The sequence below is a fragment of the Kogia breviceps genome, chromosome 3 (assembly GCF_026419965.1).
Source record: "Kogia breviceps isolate mKogBre1 chromosome 3, mKogBre1 haplotype 1, whole genome shotgun sequence".
NCBI classification, from domain to species: domain Eukaryota; kingdom Metazoa; phylum Chordata; class Mammalia; order Artiodactyla; family Physeteridae; genus Kogia; species Kogia breviceps.
Genome location: NC_081312.1, coordinates 101957773 through 101984240, shown reverse-complemented (window position 1 = coordinate 101984240; position 26468 = coordinate 101957773). Strand labels below are relative to the sequence as shown.

The 26468-nt window shown below is 41.5% G+C and overlaps 1 protein-coding gene across 4 annotated transcripts in view; it reads left to right on the top strand.

Annotated features, from left to right (window-relative positions):
* Positions 1–26468, top strand: part of EDC3 (enhancer of mRNA decapping 3) — a 56178-nt gene that overhangs the window by 13649 nt on the left and 16061 nt on the right. For all 4 annotated transcript variants that reach the window (XR_010839717.1, XR_010839718.1, XM_067029354.1 and 1 more), the window contains 3 exons: positions 3746–3927; positions 7582–7898; positions 18852–19187. Coding sequence is in view for 2 of the 4 variants with exons in the window: in XM_067029354.1 (XP_066885455.1) it covers positions 3764–3927; positions 7582–7898; positions 18852–19187 (817 nt within the window). In the remaining 2 variants the exon portion in view is untranslated. The remainder of the gene's footprint in view (positions 1–3745; positions 3928–7581; positions 7899–18851; positions 19188–26468) is intronic.

Sequence of the window (26468 nt, the reverse complement as noted above, 5' to 3'; positions counted from 1 at the left end):
CTGGAAACCACTAATCTCTTCTCCATTTCTATAGTTTGTCCTTTCAAGAATATTAGCAAATGGAATCATACAGAATGTAATCTTTTGGGGTTGGCTTTTTTTCACTTTTTCTCCCTGGCATGAATATACCACAGTTTGTTTCACCATTCACACATGGAAGGTCATCTAGGCTGCTCCAGTTTGAGGCTATTAGGAGTAAACCTGTTATGAACATTCATGTACAGGTTTTCATGTGAACTTAAGTCTTCCTTTCTCTGAGATAAATGACCAGTCGTGCAGTTGCTGGGTCATGTAGGAGTTGCATGTTTAGATTTTTTATAAATTGCCAAATTGTTTTCCAGAATGGCTGCACCATTTAGTAGTCCTGTCAGCAATGTGTGAGTGTATGAGTAAACCAGTTTTTCCACATCCTTGCTCGCACTTGGTGTTACTGTTTTTCATTTTAGCCATTCTGGTGGATATGTAGTGATATCTCATTGTGGCTTTAGTTTGCATTTCCCTAATGGTTAATGATGTTGAATATCTTTTCATATACTTATTTACCATCCGTATATCTTCTTTATTGAAACGTCTTTTTGTGTCTTTTGCCCATTATGGATTGGATTGTTTGGTTTTTTTTTTTTTTTTTTTTTTACCATTGAGTTTTTTTTAACATCTTTATTGGAGTGTAATTGCTTTACAATGGTACCATTGAGTTTTGAGAGTTCTTTTTAAAAATTTTTTTAAAAGATATTTATTTGGCTGTGCCGGGTCTTAGTTGTGGCACCCAGGATCTTCGTTGCAGCATGCGGGATCTTTAGTTGCAGCACGCAGGATCTTTAGTTGTGGCATGCAGGATTTTTAGTTGCGGCATGCAGGATCTTTAGTTGCGGCATGCGAACTCTTAGTTGTGGCATGCGGGATCTAATTCCCTGACTAGGGATCGAACCCAGGCCCCCTGCATTGGGAACACGGAGTCTTAGCCACTGGACCACCAGGGAAGTCCCGAGAGTTCTTTATATATTCTAGATACTAGTCATTTGTCCTTGTCAGATAATGCAGTTTGCAAATATTTTCTGCCAGTCTGTAACTTGTCTTTTTTATCCTCCTAACAAGGATCCTCTTGCAGAGCAAAAGTTTTTAATTTTCAAGAAGTCCATCTGATCAGTTTCTTTTTTTAATGGATCAAGTCCAGGAACTTTTTGCCTCACCCTACATCCTGAAGGCTTCTCGTAAATGCTTTTCCTAAAAGTTTTATAGTTTGACATTTTACATTTAAGTCCATGACCCATTTTGAGTAAATGTGTATATAAATTGAGATTTAGGTCAGTGTTCATTTTCTACTGATGGGTATCCATTTATTTCATCACCGTTTGTTTGTTTTAACAACAAAAGCAAGGTATAATTGTATTCTTTCACTGGAGGATACGAAGCCTGATATAGTTATTAAACTAAGAATGTTATTTTATTTTAAAGAATATTTATGTTCTACTGCTTGAGTCATCAAAGAAGATTGTTTTAATTCTCTTCTGTTGACTTAAAAATTATTCTTGAATTTTTAAAAAAAATTTTTTGGCTGCATTGGGTCTTTGCTGTGTGTGGGCTTTCTCTAGTTGTGGCGAGTGGGGGCTACTCTTTGTTGTAGTCTGTGAGCTTCTCGTTGTGGTGCCTTCTCTTGTTACAGAGCATGGGCTCTAGGTGCGTGGGCTCAGTAGTTGTAGCATGCGGGCTCAGTAGTTGCAGTACATGGGCCCTAGGGTGAGTGGGCTTCAGTAGTTGTGGCACGTGGGCTCAGTAGTTGCAGCATCTGGGCTCTAGGGCTCACAACCTTCAGTAGTTGTGGCGCGTGGGCTCAGTAGTTGTGGCTCACGGGCTCTAGAGCTCAGGCTTAGTAGTTGTGGTGCACGGGCTTAGTTGCTCCGCCAGCTGTGGGATCTTCCCCCGCGTCATGTGGGATCTTCCCAGCCCAAGGATTGAACCCATGTCCCCTGCATTGGCAGGTGGATTCTTAACCACTGCACCACCAAGGAAGTCCCTATTCTTGAATATTTTATATACATGTTTTATAGTCTGTATTATATTTTGATATAATAAAATTACCTCTATGGAGAGTTATAGTAATATATATTATTAGTGAGCTGTACCCTGTATGGACATGAATTAAATAAATCTCTTTCTGTGTTTTTACCTTAATTTTTTATCTGACATTTCTTTTGCAACCGTTTTGTTTCTTTTCTTTTTTTTTTGGCCGTGTTGGGTCTTCGTTGCTGCACATGGGCTTTCTCAGTTGCAGCAAGCGGGGGCTACTCTTCATTGTGGTGCACAGACTTCTCACTGCGGTGGCTTCTCTTGTTGCGGAGTATGGGCTCTAGGCACGCGGGCTTCAGTAGTTGTGGCTAATGGGCTCTAGAGCGCAGGCTCAGTAGTTGTGGTGCATGGGCTCAGTTGCTCTGCGGCATGTGGGATCTTCCCAGACCAGGGCTCAAACCCGTGTCCCCTTCATTGGCAGGTGGATTCTTAACAACTGCGCCACCAGGAAAGCCCAATCATTGGTTTTAAACCTTTCATCTTTTCTAATATAAGCATTCATATTAGAAATAGATAAATATATAAATTTCCCTTCAAACACTATTTTAAGTGCATATAAATGTTGATATGTTCTATTTTCATTTTCATTGAGTTTGAACTGTTTTCTGTTTTTTGGCCATGTGGCATGGCATACAGGATCTTAGTTCCCCAACCAGGGATCGAACCCGCTCCCCCTGAAGTGGAAGCGCGGAGTCTTAACCACTGGACTGCCAGGGAAGTCCCGAATTTGAACTGTTTTCTAACTGCCCTTTTGATTTCTTCTTTGACCCATAGCTTATTTAGAAATGTCTTGCTTAATTTCCAGATATTTTGGGATATTTGAAATATCTTGTTATCAACTTCAGATTTAATTCTGTTATGGACAAAGAGCATACTCTGTCTGATTTCAGTCCTTTGAAATGAATTGATACTAGTTTAAGGCCCAGCACGTGTTGGTGAACTTGAAAAGAATGTTATTCTGTAGTTAGGTGTAGTGTTCTCTAATGCCTTCAGTCAGCTTTTTTATTTATTTTTATTTATTTTTTTTTTGCGGTATGCGGGCCTCTCACTGTTGTGGCCTCTCCCGTTGCGGAGCACAGGCTCCGGACGCGCAGGCCTAGCAGCCATGGCTCACGGGCTTAGTTGCTCCGCGGCATGTGGGATCTTCCCGGACCAGGGCACGAACCCGTGTCTCCTGCATCGGCAGGCGGATTCTCAACCACTGCGCCACCAGGGAAGCCCCAGTCAGCTTTTTTAAAAAAAATTTTGTCCACAATTTTTCATTGTCATCAGCAAGAGGGTTAGTCCGATATGAGCTACTGTGACATTACCAACATTATTTTTTATATATATTATTTCTTACTCTCTTTGAAAACATTCTGCTGGCAGATATATTAAAATGTAATGTTATAAACAGGTGATAGTTTTTGTGATTTGATGTCCAGGTAAATATTTATCCAGTGCATGTGGTTTAAAGCAGTTATAAGATCTCTATATATAATGGTATTGCTTATTCATTAGTATGCTTACTCCTACTAAAAAAAAAGCTTTATTTTTTATGCTTTATTAATCTTAATTAAGGATATGATAGAATATATATTAAGCAACACCTGGTACAGACCTGATAAAATGTTTGGTGAATTTTATTAAAGATTTATCTGTTTCTCAAGGTACACTGCATTGTTCCTTCTCTCCACAGTGGTCTCACATCTGAAACATGGCTACGGATTGGCTGGGCAGTATTGTGTCCATCAACTGTGGAGATAGCTTGGGTGTCTATCAGGGAAGAGTATCAGCAGTGGATCAGGTCAGCCAGACCATTTCTCTCACCCGGCCTTTCCACAATGGAGTGAAGTGCCTTGTGCCAGAAGTCACTTTCAGGTGAGTATCCTGATTCTTCCAAATCCAGTCTGGTGATCTGTGGAGCTTGACCTAGGTCTCATTGCCAATATTCTCTTGCATAGGGCTACTTTTGAGTAGAGTCTTATCAGGGGTGAGATTTTGCAGTCTTAGATCTATAGTTCTACTGTTTCAGCAGAGACTTTGTGTCGTAATTAGCTTTCAGCTAATGATTCAGGGTTTGTGAAACATTTTTCTTATCTCTGTCAGACATGCAATATTATATTTAAATGCGTCAAATTCAGAATAATATTTCTGTTTTCTGGTTTCAGATTTCCTTTCTCAGTTTTGTATTATTCGTGCTTTCTCGCATCTAAGGTCTTTATTGATCCCCCCGCCCCACCATGTAACTATCTCTCTTTGTAGATTTATATTATGATTTATCTCCAGAGGCACACTGTAGCCAGTAGCTGAAGTTCTTAGCTACAGGAATGTATTTTTCTTAGTGTTTGCTAACAGATCTCAACCTTAGATGTCTCCACATCCCTCTTTTCACAAGTTTGACAGAAACCTCCCTTTCTTATGTTTTTTTTTTTTAAAAGAGACTGTCTGGCAAGAGCTTCCTTGACTTCCTAAACAACACCCACATGTAACCTTTTCTGTAGGTGTATCCATTCTTTTTTTTTTTCAATTTTTTTAAACATCTTTATTGGAGTACAATTGCTTTATAATGGTGTGTTAGTTTCTGCTTTATAACAAAGTGGGTCAGTTATACATATGATCCCATATCTTTTCCCTCTTGCATCTCCCTCCCTCCCACCTTCCGTATCCCACACCTCTAGGTGGTCACAAACCACCTAGCTGATCTCCCTGTGCCATGTGGCTGCTTCCCACTAGCTATCCACCCTACGTTTGGTAGTGTGTATATGTCCATGCCACTTTGTCACAGCTTACCCTTCCCCCTCTCCATATCCTCAAGTCCATTCTCTAGTAGGTCTGTGTCTTTATTCCCGTCTTACCCCTAGGTTCTTCGTGACATTTCCTTTTTCTTAGATTCCATATATATGTGTTAGCATACGGTATTTGTCTTTCTCTTTCTGACTTACTTCACTCTGTATGACAGACTCTAGGTCCATCCACCTCACTACAAATAACTCAATTGCTTATCTCCTCTGAAGTCTTCATGGAAGAAATATCCTTTGTGTTCAGGGCTAACCTTATCGCACGTATGCTTTATGTGCTATCCTTTTCTATCTCTTTTGAGGCCCTACTCCTTTTCTTTTGTGTCCTCACTTGCAACCTTTATACTGTCTCTTTTCTCTTTGCTTTCTAACATTCCCAGGCCTCCCCCATAGTAAAAACACTACCCCCTTGCGCCCCCCACCTTGCATTTGCCACTAGGTATTGCCCTGTAATTTCCCTTCTCTTTGTACTCACAATTCTTTTTTTTTTTTTTTTTTTTTTTTTGTGGTACGCGGGCCTCTCACCGTTGTGGCCTCTCCTGTTGCGGAGCACAGGCTCTGGACGCACAGGCTCCGGACGCACAGGCTCAGCGGCCATGGCTCACGGGCCCAGCCACTCCGCGGCATGTGGGATCTTCCCGGACCGGGGCACGAACCCGTGTCCCCTGCATCGGCAGGCAGACTCTCAACCACTGCGCCACCAGGGAAGCCCCACAATTCTTTTCAGAGCAAAATACAGTTGACCCTTGAAAAATGAGGAGGTTAGGGCACCAACCGCCTGCGCCATCGACAATCTGTGTATAACTTTACATTTTGACCCTCAGTATCCATGGTTCTGTCTCTGCAGATTCAACCAACCATGGATCATGTGATACTATAGAATGTGTTTAGTGGGAAAAAAAAAATCCATGTATAAGTGGACCTGCATAGTTCAGACTGTGTTGTTCAAGGGTCAGCTGTAGTCTGCTTTCATTCCCTTTGTGACCTAGTCCCTCTAGGCCCTCCCTACTCCACCATTGTCTTTTTTCCAACTTTACCATTTTGCTGAAGTAGCTTTTGCCAAGTGCCAAATTCAGTGGAATGTCTCAATTCTAATCGTACTGAAATGTGCCCTAACTGTTGGAATGACCTCTTCTTTTAGTTTCTGTGTTACCCTTTGGGTTTTCTTGCCATGTATTCCTCCATTCCTTCATACATCTGCCCCCCGAGCCCCGCCGATTCCTTTTCTTCTCACTTTTTAAGATGGGGTTAGTCAAAGTTCTATCTTTGGTTCTTTTCTGAGTCTGTATTCTCTCTAGACAGTCTCATAGGTACCTTCTTACACATTAGTGAGATCCCAAATCTTTAATTTAGACCCATTATTTGAGTTCCATACACTTTAATTTAATTGTCTACTGGTCATTTCCAGGTGGATAGCCCACAGAATATCCTAAATTTAAGATTTTCAAAGCTGAGCTCATTATGTTATCTGCAGATTTCTTCCTTCCAAGGTGTACCCTTAATTAGTGACTAACGACACCTTTCACCCAAGTTAGAAGCTTAGGAGTCATAATAAATTCTTTCTCTTGATCCTCACGTTCAGTTAGTTACCAAATTCTGTGGATTCCAAATGTTATTTGGTTCTGTCCTCCCCTCTCTCTTTGCACTGTCACTTGCCCTGTTCATCCCCTCTTATTTCTTGCCTCATCTCCTAACTGGTGACCCTGCATCCAGTTTCTCCACCTTCCTTACAGCCACCAGGAAAATCCAGTGTAATTATGATCTGATCCCTAATTTCCTCCACAGCCTTAGCTCCTAATGGCCCTCCATAAGCATTCTACTCTTTAGTAAACTGTGACATTTGCAGGTCCTCAGATGGCCCACATTTTCTCAATCTCTGAGCCTTGGCCTAAGATGCCCCTCTCCCTACCATACTCTGCTTGACCAACTCTTATTTGCCTTCCCCCACCAGACTTAGCTTAAGTGCTTCATCCATCTCTGCCAGACTCACATGTATTTTGCTGTGGGGAGCTCTAGTCCCCTGTACACACCTCTGTCATAGTATTTAACACTTTTGATTACCTACTTGAATTTTCTGCTGACCAGACTGTGAGTTCTTTGTGGGCATGTAATGCTTTTCATAGCTATATACCCCACTCCTAGTACAGGGCTTACCATATAGTAAGTACTCTGTGTATACCTATCGGATGAGCAGGTGAGTGAATGAATGAATAAAAACTATTAAGCAGTATAGAAATCTAAGATGTTAATAATAGTTTTGTGATTAACAATAGATCTCTTTATTTTTTACTGAAGTATAGTTGATTTACAATGTTGTGCTAATTTCTGCTGTACAGCAGAGTGACTCAGTTATACATATGTATACATTGTTTTTAATATTCTTTTCCATTACGGTCTATCCCACGACACTGAATATAGTTCCCTGTGCTTTACAGTAGGACCTTGTCCATACATTCTATATGTAATAGTTTGTATATCCTAACCCCAAACTCCCAGTCCATCCCCCCCCCAACTCCCCCTTAACAGTAGGTCTCTTTAAAGGCCAGTGCTGTGTCAGTTTAATGTCAGTGGCTGAGCCTTGTCTTTAAGTGCTCTACTACCTTTTCTAGGTTTTGCCTCTGATGACTCATTGCAATGCAGCCCTGCAAAGGTGTAGCTGGTTGCTATTGATCCCAGTTTCATCTCTGTTGTCACTATTATAGTTTTGAGACTTGGACTCTTTTGTATATTTCAGGGCAGGTGACATAACGGAATTAAAAATTCTGGAGATACCAGGTCCTGGAGAAAACCAACATTTTGGAGACCTTCATCAGACAGAATTAGGGCCCTCTGGTGTTGGGTGCCAAGTAGGTATCAATCAGAATGGCACGGGCAAGTTGGTCAAGAAGCCAGCCTCTTCCAGCAGTGCCCCTCAGAACATCCCTAAGAGGACAGATGTGAAGAGCCAAGATGTTGCCGTCTCTCCCCAGCAGCAGTGCTCAAAGAGCTATGTGGACAGGCACATGGAGTCCTTGAGTCAGTCCAAAAGTTTCCGTCGTCGGCACAACTCTTGTAAGTTGGATCAAGTTAATATTTCTTCTTAACCTGATGTTTCCTGTCCACTTATCCACTTCTGTTCTTTAAATAAGTCATTTATTACCCTAATAAAAAAAAGGATGCTGGCAGAGCTTCGCAAAAGTATATAGCATGTTTCTTTTCTTCCGGAGCTAGTTCCTCAAAATATTAAAGGGAAAGGAAATGAGCTGTTAGAGACTCACACCAGCTCCCTGCCCTCTCCCACCACTTCCCTTCCTTCAAAAAAGTCAGTGATCTGCCTAGAGTTCACATAGACAAAAGTGATGTTGTTTTTAATCTGGTGACTGGTGGTAGTAGTGATGTCTGGGTTGAACCTGCACTAAAGCTGTTCTGGGGATTCTTGAATAACTTCTCTTTTTGTACTTTGACTCCCATCCTCAGTTAGAGGAGAGGAAGGGATGGTCCTAGACATCTCTGTGATTTTACAGTTTCTGACAGACTGACAGTTTTAAATTTGCTGTGTTCACTGTTCCTGCCAGCACACCAAGGAGGACATACACTGGTGTGTGTTAATGCCCAGTTTTGTTTGGTAAGACAAATTGTGTTTTTTTTTTTTTTTTTTTTTTTTTTCCTGTATGCGGGCCTCTCACTGTTGTGGCCTCTCCCGTTGCGGAGCACAGGCTCCGGACGCGCAGGCTCAGCGGCCATGGCTCACGGGCCCAGCCGCTCCGCGGCATGTGGGATCTTCCCGAACCGGGGCACGAACCCGTGTCCCCTGCATCGGCAGGCGGCCTCTCAACCACTGCGCCACCAGGGAAGCCCAAGACAAATTGTTGAATGTCATTTTCTCATTATAGAACCGTAGTTAATTCACTACAATCAGGTATGCTCTTTAACATATTGAATATTTACTAGAATAATGTTATAATAGTGAATTATAGAAGATTCACTAGAATCTGTGTGGCCCTTCAGAAGCCCACTTTTTTTTTTTTTTTTTTTTTTTCGGTACGTGGGCCCCTCACTGCTGTGGCCTCTCCCGCTGCGGAGCACAGGCTCCGGATGCGCAGGCTCAGCGGCCATGGCTCACGGGCCCAGCCGCTCCGCGGCATGCGGGATCCTCCCGGACCGGGGCACGAACCCGTGCCCCCTGCATTGGCAGGCGGACTCCCAACCACTGCGCCACCAGGGAAGCCCAAGAAGCCCACATTTTTAAGTTTTAAAAATACCTGATTCTGTGACTAAACTATTGAAATTTTGAGGGAAAAAAAAGGTATTTCAAAGCACTTTTCCTTCAGTACTCTTAAATAACTGTCTGAATTGACAATGATTGAAGATCTGAGACTGAAATTGAGTTGTTAGTTCTTCTGTATCATTTGAAAAACTGTAGAATTATAGGATACAAAATGACTTTTTCCATTTAGACTTCAACCTTCTGTACTTTGCTTTATTTTCTCTTTAAGGAAAAAAAACTTTTTTCTAAATAAATAGAAAGGTAGAACCAATGTACTGAGCTTCGAAGTTGATGTACCTGCCCTTTAAAAAAAAATAATAATAACAGGGCTTCCCTGGTGGTGCAGTGGTTGAGGGTCCTCCTGCCGATGCGGGGGCGCGGGTTCGTGCCCCGGTCCGGGAAGATCCCACAGGCCGCGGAGCGGCTGGGCCCGTGAGCCGTGGCCGCTGGGCCTGCGCATCCGGAGCCTGTGCTCTGCAACGGGAGAGGCCACGGCAGTGAGAGGTCCGCGTACCAAAAAAAAACCTTTTTTCTTTACCAAAAAATTGAATTGACTCTTTGTTAAGTTTGAATGTTCAAGCAGTTTATCATCTCTCATGTACTTGTAGATAATCTTCATTAGCAATTTGTAAATTACTTTTTTCACACATATTTTCCCCGTTATTAACATCTTAACATTACTATGATACATTTGTTCCATTTAATGAACCAGTGTTGATACATTAACCAAAGTCTACATTTTATTCAGATTGCCATAGTTTTTACCTCATGTCCTTGTTACAGGCTGTCATCCAGCATACCACATTACATTTAGTAGTCATGTCTTTTGGCTCTGACAATTTCTCAGACTTTCATTGTTTTTGATGACCTAGACAGTTTTGATGAACACTGGTCAGCTATTTTGTAGAATATTCCTCAATTGGTATTTGATGTTTTTCTCATGATTAGACTGGGGTTATATGCTTTTGGGAGGAAGACCACAGAGAGAAAGTGTCATTTTCATCACATCATATCAAGAGTATGTACTGTCACCATGGTTTATGACTTTTGATGTTGACCCTGATTGCCTGGCTGAGGTAGTGTGTGTCAGAGTTCTCCTCTGAAGTCACTGTGTACAGCCCACACCTAAGGAGTGGAGACTTATGCAGAGTATCTACATAAGTTACTTGGAATTCTTCTGCACCAGAGATTTGTCTCTTCTCTCTCATTTGTTTTTATCATTTATTTTTATCAGTATGGACTTATAGGTATTTATTTTATACTTTGGCTTATAATTCAATACCACTTTATTTTGGTACTCAGATTGTTTCAGCTTTGGATGCTGAGAGCTCTTCCAGTTGGCTACTGTGTACCTTTGACATGCTCCCATTGTTGTGGGTGGGTTTTTTTTTTTCCCCCCAGTACTTCCTTACTTTCTGGCACTACAAGGTGCTCCAGGTTTATCTTTTATATTTGCTGCCCCATCCCTAGAATCAGCCATGTCTCCAAGGAGCCCTGTTTCCTTTTACTGGAGAATGTTATTACAAACCACAGTCTAGCCACTAGATGTGCTCATTGATACTGGGTGTCGCCCTTCAGCTGACAGAGCAGGAAAATATATATGTGTATACTCAACCAGTGTATGTACACCTATCTGTAAATACTTCTATATGTAACCTTCACTACTATAATATTAAGCTAAATATAAGTTCTTACTGATGTGTCCAAGTCTAATCCATTACCACATGGATCATTCTAGCCTCCTCCTTATCTGTAACCTCTCCCTCCAACTGTGAGAAACCCATACCATCTGCCATTCATTGACTTAAATTATTCAATTCCAATATACAGTATCAGAATTACTAACCCTAATCCATACTCCCACCCCCTTCACTGACTTGTTTCATGTATTTGTAACAGATTGTTTCCTTACATTCAGCATTTCATCCTTGGACCTTCCAACCTCAGTGATTTTTAAAAAAAATTTGCATGCATTAAGGCTCACTCTTTGTGCTCTAAAGTTCTGTGGGTTTTAACAAGTACATAGTATCTTGTATTTCTCATTACAGTACTCTGCAGAATCCCCTGTGTTTCACCTATTCAGTCCTTCCCCTTTTTCCTCAGGGACCGCCTGCTGCGCCCCTCCTCCAGCAACTGCTGATCTTTTTACCCTTCATCTCTGTAGTTTTGCCTTTTCCAGAATATCACATAATTAAAATCACAGAGTATGTAGCCTTTTCAGACTAGCTTCTTTCACTTGATATGTATTTAAGATTCATCCATGTCTTTTTGTGGCTTGATAGCTCATTTCCTTTTATTGCTGAATAATATTCCATTGTATGGATATATCAGGACATCTTGGTGGCTTCCAGCTTTTGGTGATTATGAATAAAGCTGCTGTAAATATTTGTGTGCAGGTTTTATGTGGACATAAGTTTTTAGGTGAGTTGGGTAAATACCTAGGGGATGTGATTGCTGGGTTTTATGGTGAGACTATCAGTTTGTTTCTCTTTTCTTCCCCTGTTACTAACGATTATAGCAATTCTCTTGAAAGAGTACAGTTAACTTCAAAACAAGTAATTTATTTGATCTTTAACAAGTCACTCTGATATAGTAAAAAGTGGGGTCACTCTCAAAAATGTACTCTCGTTGGGCTTCACTGGTGGTGCATTGGTTAAGAATCCACCTTGCCAATGCAGGGGACACAGGTTCGAGCCCTGGTCCGGGAGGAACCCACATGCTGTGGAGCAACTAAGCCCATGCACCACAACTACTGAAGCCCGCGCGCCTGGAGCCTGTGCTCCACAATAAGAGAAGCCACTGCAATGAGAAGCCCATGCACCGTAACAAAGAGTAGCCCCCGCTCCCTGCAACTAGAGAAAGCCCGCGTGCAGCAACAAAGACCCAACGCAGCCAAAAAATAAAATTAAACTAAAAAAATTTTTTTTAATTAAAAAAAAAAAGTGTACTCTGGTTGATGCTTCTTCTGCTTTCGCTGTTTGATCCGTTCCCCTTTCCTAGATTTTAAGTGCATGTAAATAAGGTCATGGGCAGTAAACTGTTAGACTCTCTTTTCGAGAATTTCTTTTGAATCCAGATTTGTGTGGAAGATGTCTGTGGCCTGGGAATTTGATGATGTGATGTGGCTCAGAATTGGTTTGTGATAGAAAACAGAGTTACATTTATTTATCTGATCCATGAACCCTGTAAGATAAGTAGAAAGGTTTGCCGGAGATTGACTGACTTAGCAATTATGTAGCATTTTAAGGATTCCAAGGAAGTAGATTGGTTTCTTCCCACCACAGTTGTAATGTAGATTATTAATGTTTGTTTCATGATGAGTGAGAAATGGAGATTAAGTATTTTTCTTATTAGAGATCTGTAAATCAAATTTTCTCTGATATATGTACATTGATGTTGAGACTAGTAGATAAAGCTGTAGGAATATAATCTCTCGATGATTCTGGCTTATAATTGTTCTTTCAAAGTTAGTAATAAGTTGTTGACGGATTTGTTGGTTCTAGTTACCTAATCCAACACTGATGAGAGATTTAGCACAAGCAGATTTTAATCTCTTCTTTCAGGTTGTAAAAGAAGGGGGGTGGGAGGGTGGTTATAAAGAGTAGTTCCTGTGACCTTGGTCGTTGAACTGACCACTTAGAATATTTGTCAAGTGGATGAATGGAGCATCAGTCCCAGAGAGCAGAGGGAAACCTCCTGAGGTTATATGGTCTGTTTAGTGTAACAGTGATCCCACCATCTGAGGCCCTAAAGTTATTTTTTGCTAAGTTTTCATGGTCCTTCTGAGGTTCTAATGTGACTTCTTAACCTCCTTGGATGTGCTTCATATATCCACCAGACTTGAAAACCCTGGTGCTGCTACTGGAGCCCAAGAAGTTGACTGATTACCAGGGCCTGGAATTTGGGAGTTGAAAAGAAGGTACCAGATACCGTCAGGAACCTGCTCTCAAAGCCCATTGAGTCTGGCACTAAAACATTTCTAATTTGACCTTCAGGTGCCCTTTAGCGTGCTGTAAGTGCAGGACAAAGTTCCCCTTTACAATATGTGTGTGACAAAAACCAATAAATAAGTGGCACTGAGTGTTACACAACAATGGGTTTGTTATAAGTTGTCCTGGCCAAAGGGCCTCTGTGCCACAGGCTGGCAGCAAAATGGCACAGGAAGGCAGCCAGCCTCTAGTCTTAACACACACTTGGCCCTTGTAGTTGAAAGGTAAAGAAATCAGGGAAGCATTGTTTATCTTTTCCAGAGGAAGTGCTTTTCTCTCCTAGTGGCCAAATGCCAGTTTAACACAGAGCCAGGCCCTTTGGGCTGAATAAGCCAAGTATTGAGACAGCTTATTCACCCAGGACTTCCCAATGTTTGTTTGAGGAAAGGGAAGAATAAGAGACAACTGAGAATTTTAGCCTGCCTTTCATTTACTTGACATTCTCTTACCTTTTTCTTGCTGACCTATGGTGTCAGTATTTCCTCTTGGAAATTTTTTTTCACTGTGTGATTTCCTGACAGTATTTGGAACATAGCTGATCCCTAGTGTATCTTTGTCAAATGAATGAATGGAAGATTTTTAGTCAGAGGGAGCATGAGAAAATACTTGATACTTTCTAAAGTCAGAACTGTGGGTTTGTAAGTTATGTTTGTAGAGTCTGTGGCCAAGCCAAAAATGATTTCCCGTTTTGCTTCTTTTACCCTGTCTCCTCTACCATTGATTAACTGCTTGTCTTCATCTGTCATTTTGATAGGTCCAGGATAGTTCATTGTCAGTTCATAATGGACATGACTGAACTGCTTTCCTGTGAAGCCCTTGCCTCATACTCCCTCTTGTATCATTGTTGACTTCATCTTCCTGTCCTTTTCAGTCACGCAACACATTTGGCATAGTTTTTTTTTTTGTTTTTTTTTGTTGTTGTTTGTTTGTTTTTTTTGCAGTACACGGGCCTCTCACTGTTGTGGCCTCTCCCGTTGCAGAGCACAGGCTCCAGACGCGCAGGCTCAGTGGCCATGGCTCACGGGCCCAGCCGCTCTGCAGCATGTGGGATCTTCCCGGACCGGGGCACAAACCCGTGTCCCCTGCATCAGCAGGCAGATTCTCAACCACTGTGCCACCAGGGAAGCCCTATAGTTTTTGATGGTTCCCTTTCCTTCTCATAGTCTCATAGTCTCAAGTTGTCTTTTTTTTTAACCTCTTTAGAGGCTTTTGTTGTTTGGGGTTTTTTTGTTTTGTTTTGTTTTTTGGTATGGCTGTTTTGATTTCATAATTCACCAGAGATTCTTGTTTACTTATGGTGGACCAGGCATAGTATTGGCTGACAGGTCTGAATGACAAGTGACACACTTAACACCCTGAATAGAACAGAGATTCAAAGAATTCTGGTTACATTCAGTTAATTAAAAAATTTTTTTAAAATTTTAATGGCGGTCATAGTTGGAGAGAATACCTGTGAGAAGCATGATGTAGAGCAGACTGAGCAAACTTTTTCTGTAAAGGATCAGATATTAAATAGTTCAGGCCTTGCAGGCCATAAGGTCTCTGTTTCAAACATTTAACTTTGTCTCTTTTTTTTTAACATCTTTATTGGAGTATAATTGCTTTACAATGGTGTGTTAGTTTCTGCTTTAAAACAAAGTGAATCAGTTATACATATACATATGTTCCCATATCTCTTCCCTCTTGCTTCTCCCTCCCTCCCACCTTCCGTATCCCACACCTCTAGGTGGTCACAAACCACCTAGCTGATCTCCCTGTGCCATGTGGCTGCTTCCCACTAGCTATCCACCCTACGTTTGGTAGTGTATATATGTCCATGCCACTCTCTCACCTCGTCACAGCTTACCCTTCCCCCTCTCCATATCCTCAAGGCCACGCTCTAGTAGGTCTGTTTTATTCCCATCCTACCCCTAGGCTCTTCATGACATTTTTTTTTTCTTAGATTCCATATATATGTGTTAGCATGCGGTATTTTTCTCCTTCTGACTTACTTCACTCTGTATGACAGACTCTAGGTCCATCCACCTCACTACAAATAACTCAGTTTTGTTTCTTTTTATGGCTGAGTAATATTCCATTGTATATATGTGCCACATCTTCTTTATCCATTCATCTGTTGATGGACACTTAGGTTGCTTCCATGTCCTGGCTATTGTAAATAGAGCTGCAGTGAACATTTTGGTACATGACTCTTTTTGAATTATGGTTTTCTTAGGGTATATGCCCAGTAGTGGGATTGCTGGGGTCGTATGGTAGTTCTATTTGTAGTTTTTTAAGGAACCTCCATACTGTTCTCCATAGTGGCTGTATCAATTTACATTCCCACCAACAGTGCAAGAGTGTTCCCTTTTCTCCACACTCTCTTCAGCATTTATTGTTTCTAGATTTTTTGATGATGGCCATTCTGACTGGTGTGAGATGATATCTCATTGTCATTTTGGTTTGCATTTCTCTAATGATTAATGATGTTGAGCATTCTTTCATGTGTTTGTTGGCAGTCTGTATCTTCTTTGGAGAAATATCTGTTTAGGTCTTCTGCCCATTTTTGGATTGGGTGGTTTGTAACTTTGTCTTTGTAGCACATAAGCAGCCTTAGACAATATGTAAACAAATGAATGTAACTGTGTTCCAGTAAAACTTTATTTACAGAAACAGGCAGTGTTTGGGCTGGATTTGGCCCCAGGGCTATGATGTAGAGTATACACTTAGGGTAAAGTTAATCAGTGGTAGTCCATATGGATTCATGTTTGTAATAACGTTGATTACTTTTTAATTTGGGAGGCTGTCTTCTTAGATCTGATTAGATTAAATTTTTTAAACAGTCTGGTCAAAGAAGCCTATAAGAAAAATAGAGGAAGTGTTATCTCTGCCATTCTCTTGTTCACTTATAATTGCATTATTAGTGTTATCTTTAATACATAGCTGCCTTTTTTTTTTTTTTTTTTTTGGTTGCACTGCACAGCGTGTGGGGTCTTAGTTTTCCAACCAGGGATTGAACCTGCACCCCCTACATTAGAAGCATGGAGTCTTAACCACTGGACCGCCACGGAAGTCCCAATACATAGCTTATTTATAGGAATCTTTTAAAGCCACTTACTCATTTCTATATGCTTTAGTAGTTAAAAATGTATATAGTTGCTCAGTGTGAATGTACTTAATGTCATTGAATGGTACACTTAAAAATGGTTTAAATGGTAAATTGTATGTTATGTATGTTTTACCACAATTTAAAAATTTTGATGTAAATCCACTTGCATGGACACACTAATTGTTATGGAACATCATTCATTCCTCAGATAGTTCAGATACTGGCAGTGATTGGGTGGCATGAAACCTCATAAGGGTGCCAATTTCCATCTGTACATTAAGTTCATAAGGCTTAATTTCTTCCTGTTTTTAGTTAAAAGAAAGAGTAAATAAAATATTCAATATCTTCTCCCTGCATCCCAGTGGATCATCCTTTGCACTCCTGGGTATGCACACAACCACTGGAGAGAGACCACTGGGCCAGAGACCTATTTCCTAATAATCTTGATTTAATATTTTTTATTTTTTAAAATAAATTTATTTATTTGGCTGCGTTGGGTCTTCATTGCTGTGCGTGGGCTTTCTCTAGTTGTGGTGAGCGGGGGCTACTCTTCATTGCGATGCACAGTCTTCTCATTGCGGTGGCTTCTCTTGTTGTGGAGCATGGGCTCTAGGTGCATGGGCTTCATTAGTTGTGGCACATGGGCTCTAGAGCGCAGGCTCAGTAGTTGTGGCGTACGGGCTTAGTTGCTTCGCGGTATGTGAGATCTTCCCAGACCAGGGCTTGAACCTGTGTCCCTTGCTTTAGCAGGTGGATTCTTAACCACTGTGCCACCAGGGAAGTCCCTATTGATTTAATATTGAGGCAGTACATTGATAATCCTGCAAACTGGACTTTTTCTCTAGTTCTTCCCTCACCTACATACATTGCTAATGGTGTTATCCTGACCTTGTATTTTCAATTCTTGCTCTCCCATTCCTAATCCAGCTCTGTTTCTCATCCATGTTTCTGTAGTACTTTATATAAACTTCTATTATAATTCTCATTATATTGTATTTTAGTTAATTGCTTATATATCTCTCCTCCTTCCCTTTTGGGTAGCATGTTTTGGTTATGTACTATATTCCTGGTACCTGGCTATGGCACACGCATGTTCTCACTAAATGTTTTTATCAAATTATCGGAACTAGAACATAACCCAGATTTTGACAAGCTTCTTAGTGGTTCGTTATCTCAGCTGTTTATGGTGACTCAGCCAACTCTTTCTCCCCTTCATAATTTTGGTCAGTCTTAGGTTTTTTTCAGAGGCCTAAATCTCATCCTAACTGCCAGCATAGCCCTTTTCCATACCAATATTTGGCATTAGGAAGACTTAGACATGAGTTATATTTTGCATAGTATACATCTTTCAGAATAATTGTTGTAATTGATCTTGCTGATGTTGATTGATAACATTAAACAAATATTTATTGACTGACTGCTATGTACTAGAAACCCTGCTGGGGGTACCACAGTGATCGTTTTACACACAAGGAAATTGAGAATTTGGGTGATAGGTGTAAGATTATACAGCATGCAAATAGATTCTAGGTCTCATGACTTATGGTCCATTGGATAGAAGGGAGTTGCTGTGAGTAAAGTTAGAGCAGTATAGTTGGGATGATATGTGTGAGGGGGTTTGCTCATGATCATCCTAACCTTTTCTTGAGTATTTTCAATAATTGAGGAGCTTGTTCTCACAAAAGGAAGTACACTATGTTTATCCAGACTATGCTGGCAGTTCCATTTACCATACCAGTCACCTGGTCCATCCTTTCAGGGTGATCAGATGGGGATCAAACTATAAACTCAGTTCAGGATTCTCTGGGAAGGGATGGTTTGGAGAATTCTGTGGGGTCTTCTGCCTTGGCTGCTAGAGGAGTAGTTGACTGATATGTGGTGGCCAAATAGAGTTTCAGAGACAGAGAGTGACTGCTGTGGTGTTGATATGCATCTTGGTGTGCCCTCTACAGGATCAGGTCAATATGGTCCTTGTCATCATTTGATGGTTCAGAAATTGCTTACCCAGAAGTGGTAAAATTTTGAGAAAAGAGATCACATTAACCAAAAGATCTAAAAACAGGCCTGTAAATCAAAATATATCAACTTATAGTGGTAGATGTATATCTGGCTCAAGGTCTGGAATTTGTCTAAACCCAGGGATTCCCTCCTACTGGGGTCTAGCCTGAGACTGAGTTAAAAAATCAGAAGATTGCTTGCTTGATAAGCATGGAATTCAGAGCCACTTGAGTAAGATCTTCCTATGAGCTTCAGGTTATGAGGACTTGGCCTTCTTTTACTCTGGGGGTTATTTCTCTCTTAATTAACTGCTGGACATTCAGAGTCAAACCACCCAGACCTGTGGGAAGAGACTGCTGTATTCTTGCCCTTCCACTTTTTTGATATATTCAGTTGTCAGAAAAGCCTGGGTCATTACCAATTCCCTTATGAAGAGCAGAGCTTAAGATTTCCAGGAGTACTGCTTATTTCATATTCACTGTTAGTTGGGTAATATATGAAATCTATTATTCCATGAGATTTGTGGTAATTTTTTCTACTTAATGTGATTTAGGAATAGCTTTACCTTATACCATTTTCACATTGATTCCTGTAACACTGTCCACAAAGGACTAATGTATTTTCCACTTATACTGAGCACTTTCTGTGGGCACACTGACTTTAGTCCCTGTTTTTTTCTCCAGGGTCTTCTAGTAGCAGGCACCCAAATCAGGCAACTCCAAAGAAAAGTGGCTTAAAAAACGGCCAGATGAAGAATAAAGATGACGAGTGCTTTGGGGATGATATTGAGGAGATCCCAGATACAGATTTTGATTTTGAAGGGAACCTGGCCCTTTTTGACAAAGCAGCTGTGTTTGAGGAGATTGATACTTATGAGAGGAGAAGTGGTACCCGTTCCCGGGGCATCCCAAATGAGAGGCCTACTCGGTATCGCCATGATGAGAACATTCTGGAGTCAGAGCCCATTGTCTATCGTCGGATCACAGTGCCCCACAATGTGAGCAAGGAGTTCTGCACAGGTAAGTTAACCCCATGTCCTACTGGCTGCTCTTCCTTTTTTTTTTTTTTTTTTTTTTAATACTTGAAACAGAATGACCCAGATTCTGAGTCAGAGTCTTGTAGTAGGAATTAACTCAAGGGGCATGGTGGTTGGCCCATTATATTGTCTTTTAGAGACTGTGGCCATCCTACCTACCACTAGGTTGGGGTGGGGGCTGATTTCTCTACATGTCCATTTATATCCTATACCTGGCAGGATCTGATCAGCTGTTAAGTATGTTATGATTAACAACTAAAGGCATAGAGTCTGACTATCTAGATTGACATAGTCGGCTCTATTTTCACTTTGGCTTCCCTGTTACTGCCTATAGATTTTACCAGAAGTTCAACTCTGTTTCACTGGTTGTTTGCTGGGGTAAGAAATAGAGCTGAGTAGTTGAAACCATTGGCTAAAATTAGGGTTTCAATAAATTACATTTGTTTACTACACTGTCCTCATCTCCTGCTAGCCCTGGTCATTGAGGGTTGGCTAGTCATAATGCTTATGTGACAGTGTAGTGCCTTGGTAATTAGGTAGGTCACTGTGTATGATAGCCTAATCTGTTAACTCAGTGATTTTTAAGTTTGTGGTTTTGTTTTTTCTTTTAGCATTTGGATCTTTTCTTCAAACATGGCATCTGAGGCAGCTGTAGGACAGGTGGTCTACCTCTTCCCTGTCTCTGTCCCTTCCCCCCAAACTTATTATTAACTGGGCTTCTTAGATTACAGATTGAAACTACTGTTGTTAAATGATCTTAGGAGCTAAAGGAGGAATCAATCATTTTAATAAGTATAATAATCATCTGAAGTCTTGGAGTCTTGAATATAGGGAATATAAACCTTGAATGCTAGTAGCAGTTATAGGGAGATTTATGGAGTCAGCTTAGTTACATATGGGGGAAAATCACAGGTATGGCATGGCATTTTTGTAAACATCAGTAGGGCTCTGTTGTATTTGGTTTTGCTGAGTGTAAAAGCTTCCATGTGAAGAAAAAAGAAATAAGCAGGTTGTCAGGTTAAGAAAGACTACTAATTTCTGTCTTTCACTATCAGACTCTGGCAGGCACGCCTCTTTACTAAGGTAGTTTCCTTAAGTGACACTGTGAGTTGCTGAACTCCTTTGATTTTTATCACCTATGTTAAGGCAAACAACCTAGCTCAGAATCAGGCTTAATTTAAATTGCCAGGTTTTAAGCTTTTCAAAGGCAGCTATCATCCAGTAGGTCTGGTTGTATACTCAGATCCTGCTGTCCATCCACTTCTTGTTTTTTTTTAAACATCTTTATTGGAGTATAATTGCTTTACAGTAGTGTGTTAGTTTCTGCTTTATAACAGAGTGAATCATTTATACATACACCATCCATCCACTTTTGACTGCTCTCTTTTTTACTGCCCTTAGTGGCAAAATAAGCTTTCTTTACTGGTCACTCTCTGGAAGCTGAGGTGGTTGGGTCATGCCACATGTGATTTCCCTGAAATTCCTGAGCTTGGGGAGATTACAGCCTGCCTTGGAGTGAAGTGGCTAACAGGGAGCGAATAGCAATAAGAATCAGGAAAGATTCTCAGATCTAAAAGAGCCTAAGAAAACATTTGCCAAAGTAGACAACAGGAGAGGAGGGAATTTTTTCTTCCTACATACTCTATCTCCCCAGCTTAATGTTCACACTTTGTTTAATGACAGAAGTGAAAGTTCCCTCCTCTCATATTTTTCCAGAATTGCCATTAACAGACATATTACAAACCACATGTGCTAGGCATTGGCCAGGAACTCAGGTATGGCGGCTTGTGGTGTATAGCAACCAGTTGCATTTCACTGGAGCATGACAGTGAGGGTACAAGAGGCCATATAGCCTCATGCCATCTGGTTTTTCTCTTTGTTCTCAGCAGTGATAAGGAGTGGAAATGAAGTCCTTTTGCCAAGCAGGATCTATGCTGGAAATAGAGCAAGCAAGCAGTTATCTTGCTGAGCAGCTTCTACAGGTGATTTTGCCTCTGCTCCAGCTCCAAATCACAAGTCTCAAAGCAGGTTTTTACTCAGTGTTATTCATGTAGTGCCTGGCTGGGGATACTTTTCCAGTTGGATTTACTATCCAAATGTTAGTATCGGAATGAGGCAAGCTATCTGGAATATGTGGGGAAACAAGCTAGGACAAAAAAAAAAATGTTAGTGTTCGGTTACTTGATCACCTAGTATAATTTTCTCATTTAACAGATTGAGGACATTGAGGTCCAGAGAGGTAACGGCTCTATAAACCTTATCTATCACATTTCCTTTCCTTTTCTGAATACAGATATGTTAAAGAGAAAGAAGGATATAAGAAGAGAAGGGCAGTTCTGCTAATTCCCAGAGTAGCAAAAGAACATGTTTATTACCCATTTGGTAATGGCTTGAGTTTCAGGATTCTGTCAGCTTGCTGCTGGTATCCTACACACTGACTGCATGCTGAGTGGTGTCAACGGTTTCTAAGCTGTTATTCTCTAATTGCTCATATTCCTCTTGGCAATACTCCTTGCCAACTGTGTGCGTGGGGGGGGGGTAGTGTTATAAAAGGTCTATTGATTGGGAAAACACATTCAGGAAGCAGCTAAATTTAGCTCTTTGTTTAACCCAAATATTTTCTCTCTGGAAGGCCCCTTTGGTCCTTTAACAGTGCTGCTATCTCCAACAGATTGTCAGACATTCCTCCAGCTTGGACCTATGCTGCTAAATAATTGTATTCTGTGGTTGCATACATGTTGGTTAAGTTGGCCTATAAAATGCTAGATGCATGTGAGCCCTCTGTGTTCAGAGGTGAGAGGTCCCCAAAGAACACCAGTTAGGAGAGTGATAAGGCTTCAGAGAAGAATCTTTGCTCAACATTCATAATATTCTAAAAGTAATTTTTAAGACAGTGTGGGCCAGTCAGAACATTGTGCTTATTACTACATGTAAGTCACTCTAAGACAGTCCTTGCATCCAAGTAATTAAGATGTACTAGGAAATGGAAAGATACCATATATGCCTGGAGTCCATTGAGAGTGTGGACATTAAATGCATTGGGTGTTGAGGGGCATGAGAGGTCCTGAAGGCTGGGCTGATCAGGGAAGGCTTCACAAAGGGAGCAGGACAGAAGCCTTGAAGGATGGGCAGGATTTCACCAGAGAAGAAGAGGAAGATACTTATGGGTAGGCTGGTCAGGTGCTCTGTAGTGTGATAAAGGGCTGTGTGGGAGATTGGCTATTTGCTGGTTTGGCCAGGGCGGAGATTTTTGTGTGGGGGAATAGCAGGAATTAAAAATAGCTTTAGACCAGAGCACAGAGAGCCTGTGTGCTAATGCTGTCCCTTGTTTTATGGCCATCAGGAGCAACTGAAGGATTCTGAAAAAGACATGATCCAAAATCTATTTTAGGAAGATTTGTTAGTCTTTAGGAAGACTGGTCTCATGATAGAATTCAGGGTAGAATTTCAGGAGAGAGACCAGAGCAGGAAGGTAAGTTAGACTGATGACATAACTAATATGCCAGGGGTTTGGATCTCTGAATGGAAAGGAAGACAGAGATGTGAGAGAAGTGACAAAGGGGAATTTGATAGGATTTGATGATTGAAGACATGTTGAAGAGGATTGAGTGAACAACAGAATTCAAAGGCATTGAATCTGTGGGGTGTGAAGAATGGCAGCGAGTCCAGTTGTAGTTAGATTTAGATTGCATGAGGTTTTAATGGGCCAAGTTTTTGTGATTTTTTTTTCTTGCATTGCTTCGTGGCTGAGCCCAGAGAAAGCAATTAGTAGAGTTGCCACACTGAGGGACTTACTAATTATTCAATATTAAAGGCTTCAATGAGGAGGCTTCTGTAGGGTCAGAGAATTGAGTTATGTAGCCATGTGGGGACTACTGAGCCTGTTTCCTTGTCTGTAAAGTGGGATAATATTTGGCAGTTAAATGAGATCATGTGGAAAGCAGCTAGTGCAACGCCTGGCTTATAATTATTATTCAGTCAATATTTGACTTTAATGTGAAGTGCAAAGGCTGTCTCAGTAAAGTTATTTCAAAGCATCAACATTTATAAAATTTTTACTGTGTGCCAGGCACTGTTCTAGATGCTCTGGGTAAGTCATTGTCCGTCACCTCAGGGGCCTTACATAGGGTAACCAGATGTGTAAACAAACAAATAATGGAAGTGTGTACAAGATTTAGAGGTGGCAGAAAAGGAAGTGTAAGTGCCTGGTTCAGGAGAAACAACATTATGATCACCGTCATAATAGTGGATGTTCATTGGGTATTTACTATGTCCTGGGCACCATTCTAAGCACTTCACATGCTTATCACAGTTAATTTTCATGGCATCTCTGTGAGGTTGCATTGTTATCCCCTTTTTGTTTTTAGCCTCATTTTGTTGGAGTTAAGTGTTCCATTAAATCTTTCACCAGGAATGACTTTAAAGTGTCTAGAATTCTTCATTCCCTGGTTTCTAATAAATTCTCCTCAGGTTCATTTATTCAAGACCCCTTCATTTTAGGTTAGAATTCTGATTTAATTTCTGCCATTTGTTTTCCACTGTGTAGCCTTCTTTTGTCTTCAAGTATATAGAAGCCGAATGGGAGGCCACAGGGTGCTATTGGTACAAGCACTGACTGAATCTCCACAGTTGTCCCATCGGCTTTGCCTGAAGGATGTTCCTCAGCCTCTACACTATGTGTCTGCTGAAGTTTGGGGAGTAGCAAGTGTATGAAGATGACCTGAAGTAGAGTTACTGCTTACGGTCTTGCAAAAGGATCAAGTCAGAGTTTGTGTGAGGCACTCTGGTTTGAGCTCTCTTAGTTCAGCACCACTTACCCATACTCATTTTTCTCAGTAAAAGCAGTTCTAGTTCTACTCTGAAGGGGAGTAGCTGGTGAAGCCACAGTTGGTTTGTTTCTGCTGCTTCTGGCTTGCCTCTTTATTCTTCCCTTTGAGCTTCAGTAGCGATGTATCTTGCTCTCAGGACAAGCTCTGCTTTCACCATTCCAGGCTGTCAGTTGTTTTCCACAGCTGGCATTCCATTTCTGCCTCTGAGCCCTGTGTGCCTTCCTCTACTTCTTGTCCCCAGGGTCCCTCAAGATGTGTCCTAATGCTTTCAAGATGAGCAGTGTTTTCTACCTCCTGAAGAACAGGTAATCAGGAAATCTGTTTTGGGTTTGTTTATGTGTTCGAAAGGAATTCAGAAAGAAAGAAATCTTTGAGCTTAGAAGTGGCCATTGAAGAATATTTACCCTGAGGATAGTGAAGACTGCCTTCAGTGGCTATCATGCTCATGAGGAGGATCCTTCTCACGCGGAGACTCGAGTGTCTGCTGCAGTGGAACTGGTCATGATCTCGTTGCTTTTTCAAACCACTGACCCAACCCACATGGGTTCTTCCTTGATCTCCCTTCAACCCTCATTCCCCTTCCTGTGTTTACAGATTAGACCATGTGCTACAGGGATGCCATTCCCGGGGAGGCACCTCTTTTACATTTCTTATCCTAATTATATTTCTTATCCTAAGAGAGCCACAGGGGAGACAGGAGGAGGTAAATTCTAGGAGGTGTTCTGGACCAGAAAACTCCTGCACCAAGTGCCGCCACAGCTTTTCATTGAGCAGAGCTGATGAGCCTAGTTTCTGAAATTGTGTCTCTGCAGGCAGACTTCCTTGACAGTGACTTGGTTGATTTTTGGGAACCTCAGGTTCTAGCAGATCCTCCAGTGCCAGGAGTGGAGGGAGTAGTTAGTTCTTTTAATGTGGAATCCTTCAGAGTTTCTGGGCTTGGATAATCAGGTGGACACATCAGCCTGAAGGGCTTGGTTGTAGTCCTTGACACTCATGAGGTGTTAGAGCAGTACTGTTAAGACAGGTGTCTTGGCTTAGATTCTTCCCCCAGTAATAAACACCTGTGCTTCCTGCAGTCCTACTGGAAAAGGTCTTATGGCAACTTGCTGCCAGAGTTTTTTAATTTAACAATTTAAGGTCAAACTAATGGCTGGGGGATCTGGAGCCAGCACATTATGGCCTGACACCTGAGTTTTGATGAAGGTACCAATTGGTCATTTTAGAAACTTGAGTTGGTCTCTGCAAATGTGACTTTTTTGCTATTATGTGCCCTTTGCCATTTCACAGCCACAGGCGTCTGGCCAGAGCCAAGGAAGGGGTTTGATTTCAATGTATCCATCATCCTCCTTAAATTCAACATATCAAAGCTAAGTCAGTCATTCACCCCCTCCCATATCTTTGCCTCCTTAGCATTCCCATTTCTTTCAGTGGAATCACCATTTTTAAAGTGTCCAGCATGAAACTTTGTGGCCATCTTTGCCTCTTACTTCTCATAAAAATTCATGACTAGAGGGCTTCCCTGGTGGCTCAGTGGTTAAGAATCCGCCTGCCAGTGTGGGGGACATGGGTTTGAGCCCTGGTCCGGGAAGATCCCACGTGCTGCGGAGCAACTAAGCCCGTGTGCCACAATTACTGAGCCTGCGCTCTAAAGCCTGCGAGCCACAACTACTGAGCCCATGTGCCACAATTACTGAAGCCCACACACCTAGAGCCCGTGCTCTGCAACAAGAGAAGCCACTGCAATGAGAAGCTCGCACACCGCAACAAAGAGTAGCCCCTGCTTTCTACAACTAGAGAAAGTCTACGTGCAGCAATGGAGACCCAACGAAGCCAAAAAAAAAAAAAAAAAAAAAAAACCAAAAACCATTCATGACTAGAAAGAACCCTGGAGGCCATTTTTTTTCTAATTTAACAACACAGTGATTCCTCCTGACAAGGAGTTTTCCTTTGTCCTCAGTATTCATTCAGACTCTAGATTCTCTTCTTTCTCAGTGGTCCTTGAAATTGTCATGATGTTTTACTTTTTTTTTTTTAATTAATTACTTTTATTTTTGGCTGCATTGGGTCTTCGTTGCTTCGTGCAGTCTCCCTCTAGCTGAGGAGAGCAGGGGCCACTCCTCGTCGCAGTGCACGGGCCTCTCACTGCAGTGGCCTCCCCTGTTGTGGAGCACAGGCTCTAGGCACATGGGCTTCAGTAGTTGTAGCTTGTGGGCTCTAGAGTGCAGGCTCAGTAGTTGTGGTGCATGAGCTTAGTTGCTCCGCGGCATGCGGGATCCTCCCCGACCAGGACTCGAACCCATGTCCCCTGCATCGGCAGGAGGATTCTTAACCACTGCGCCACCAGGGAAGCCCGACCTTTTACTTTTTTATGCTACCCCACAGGTTCCCTTTGTCCCTTGAAATCAATTCTACATGGCCTTCTGCCCTCATTTTCT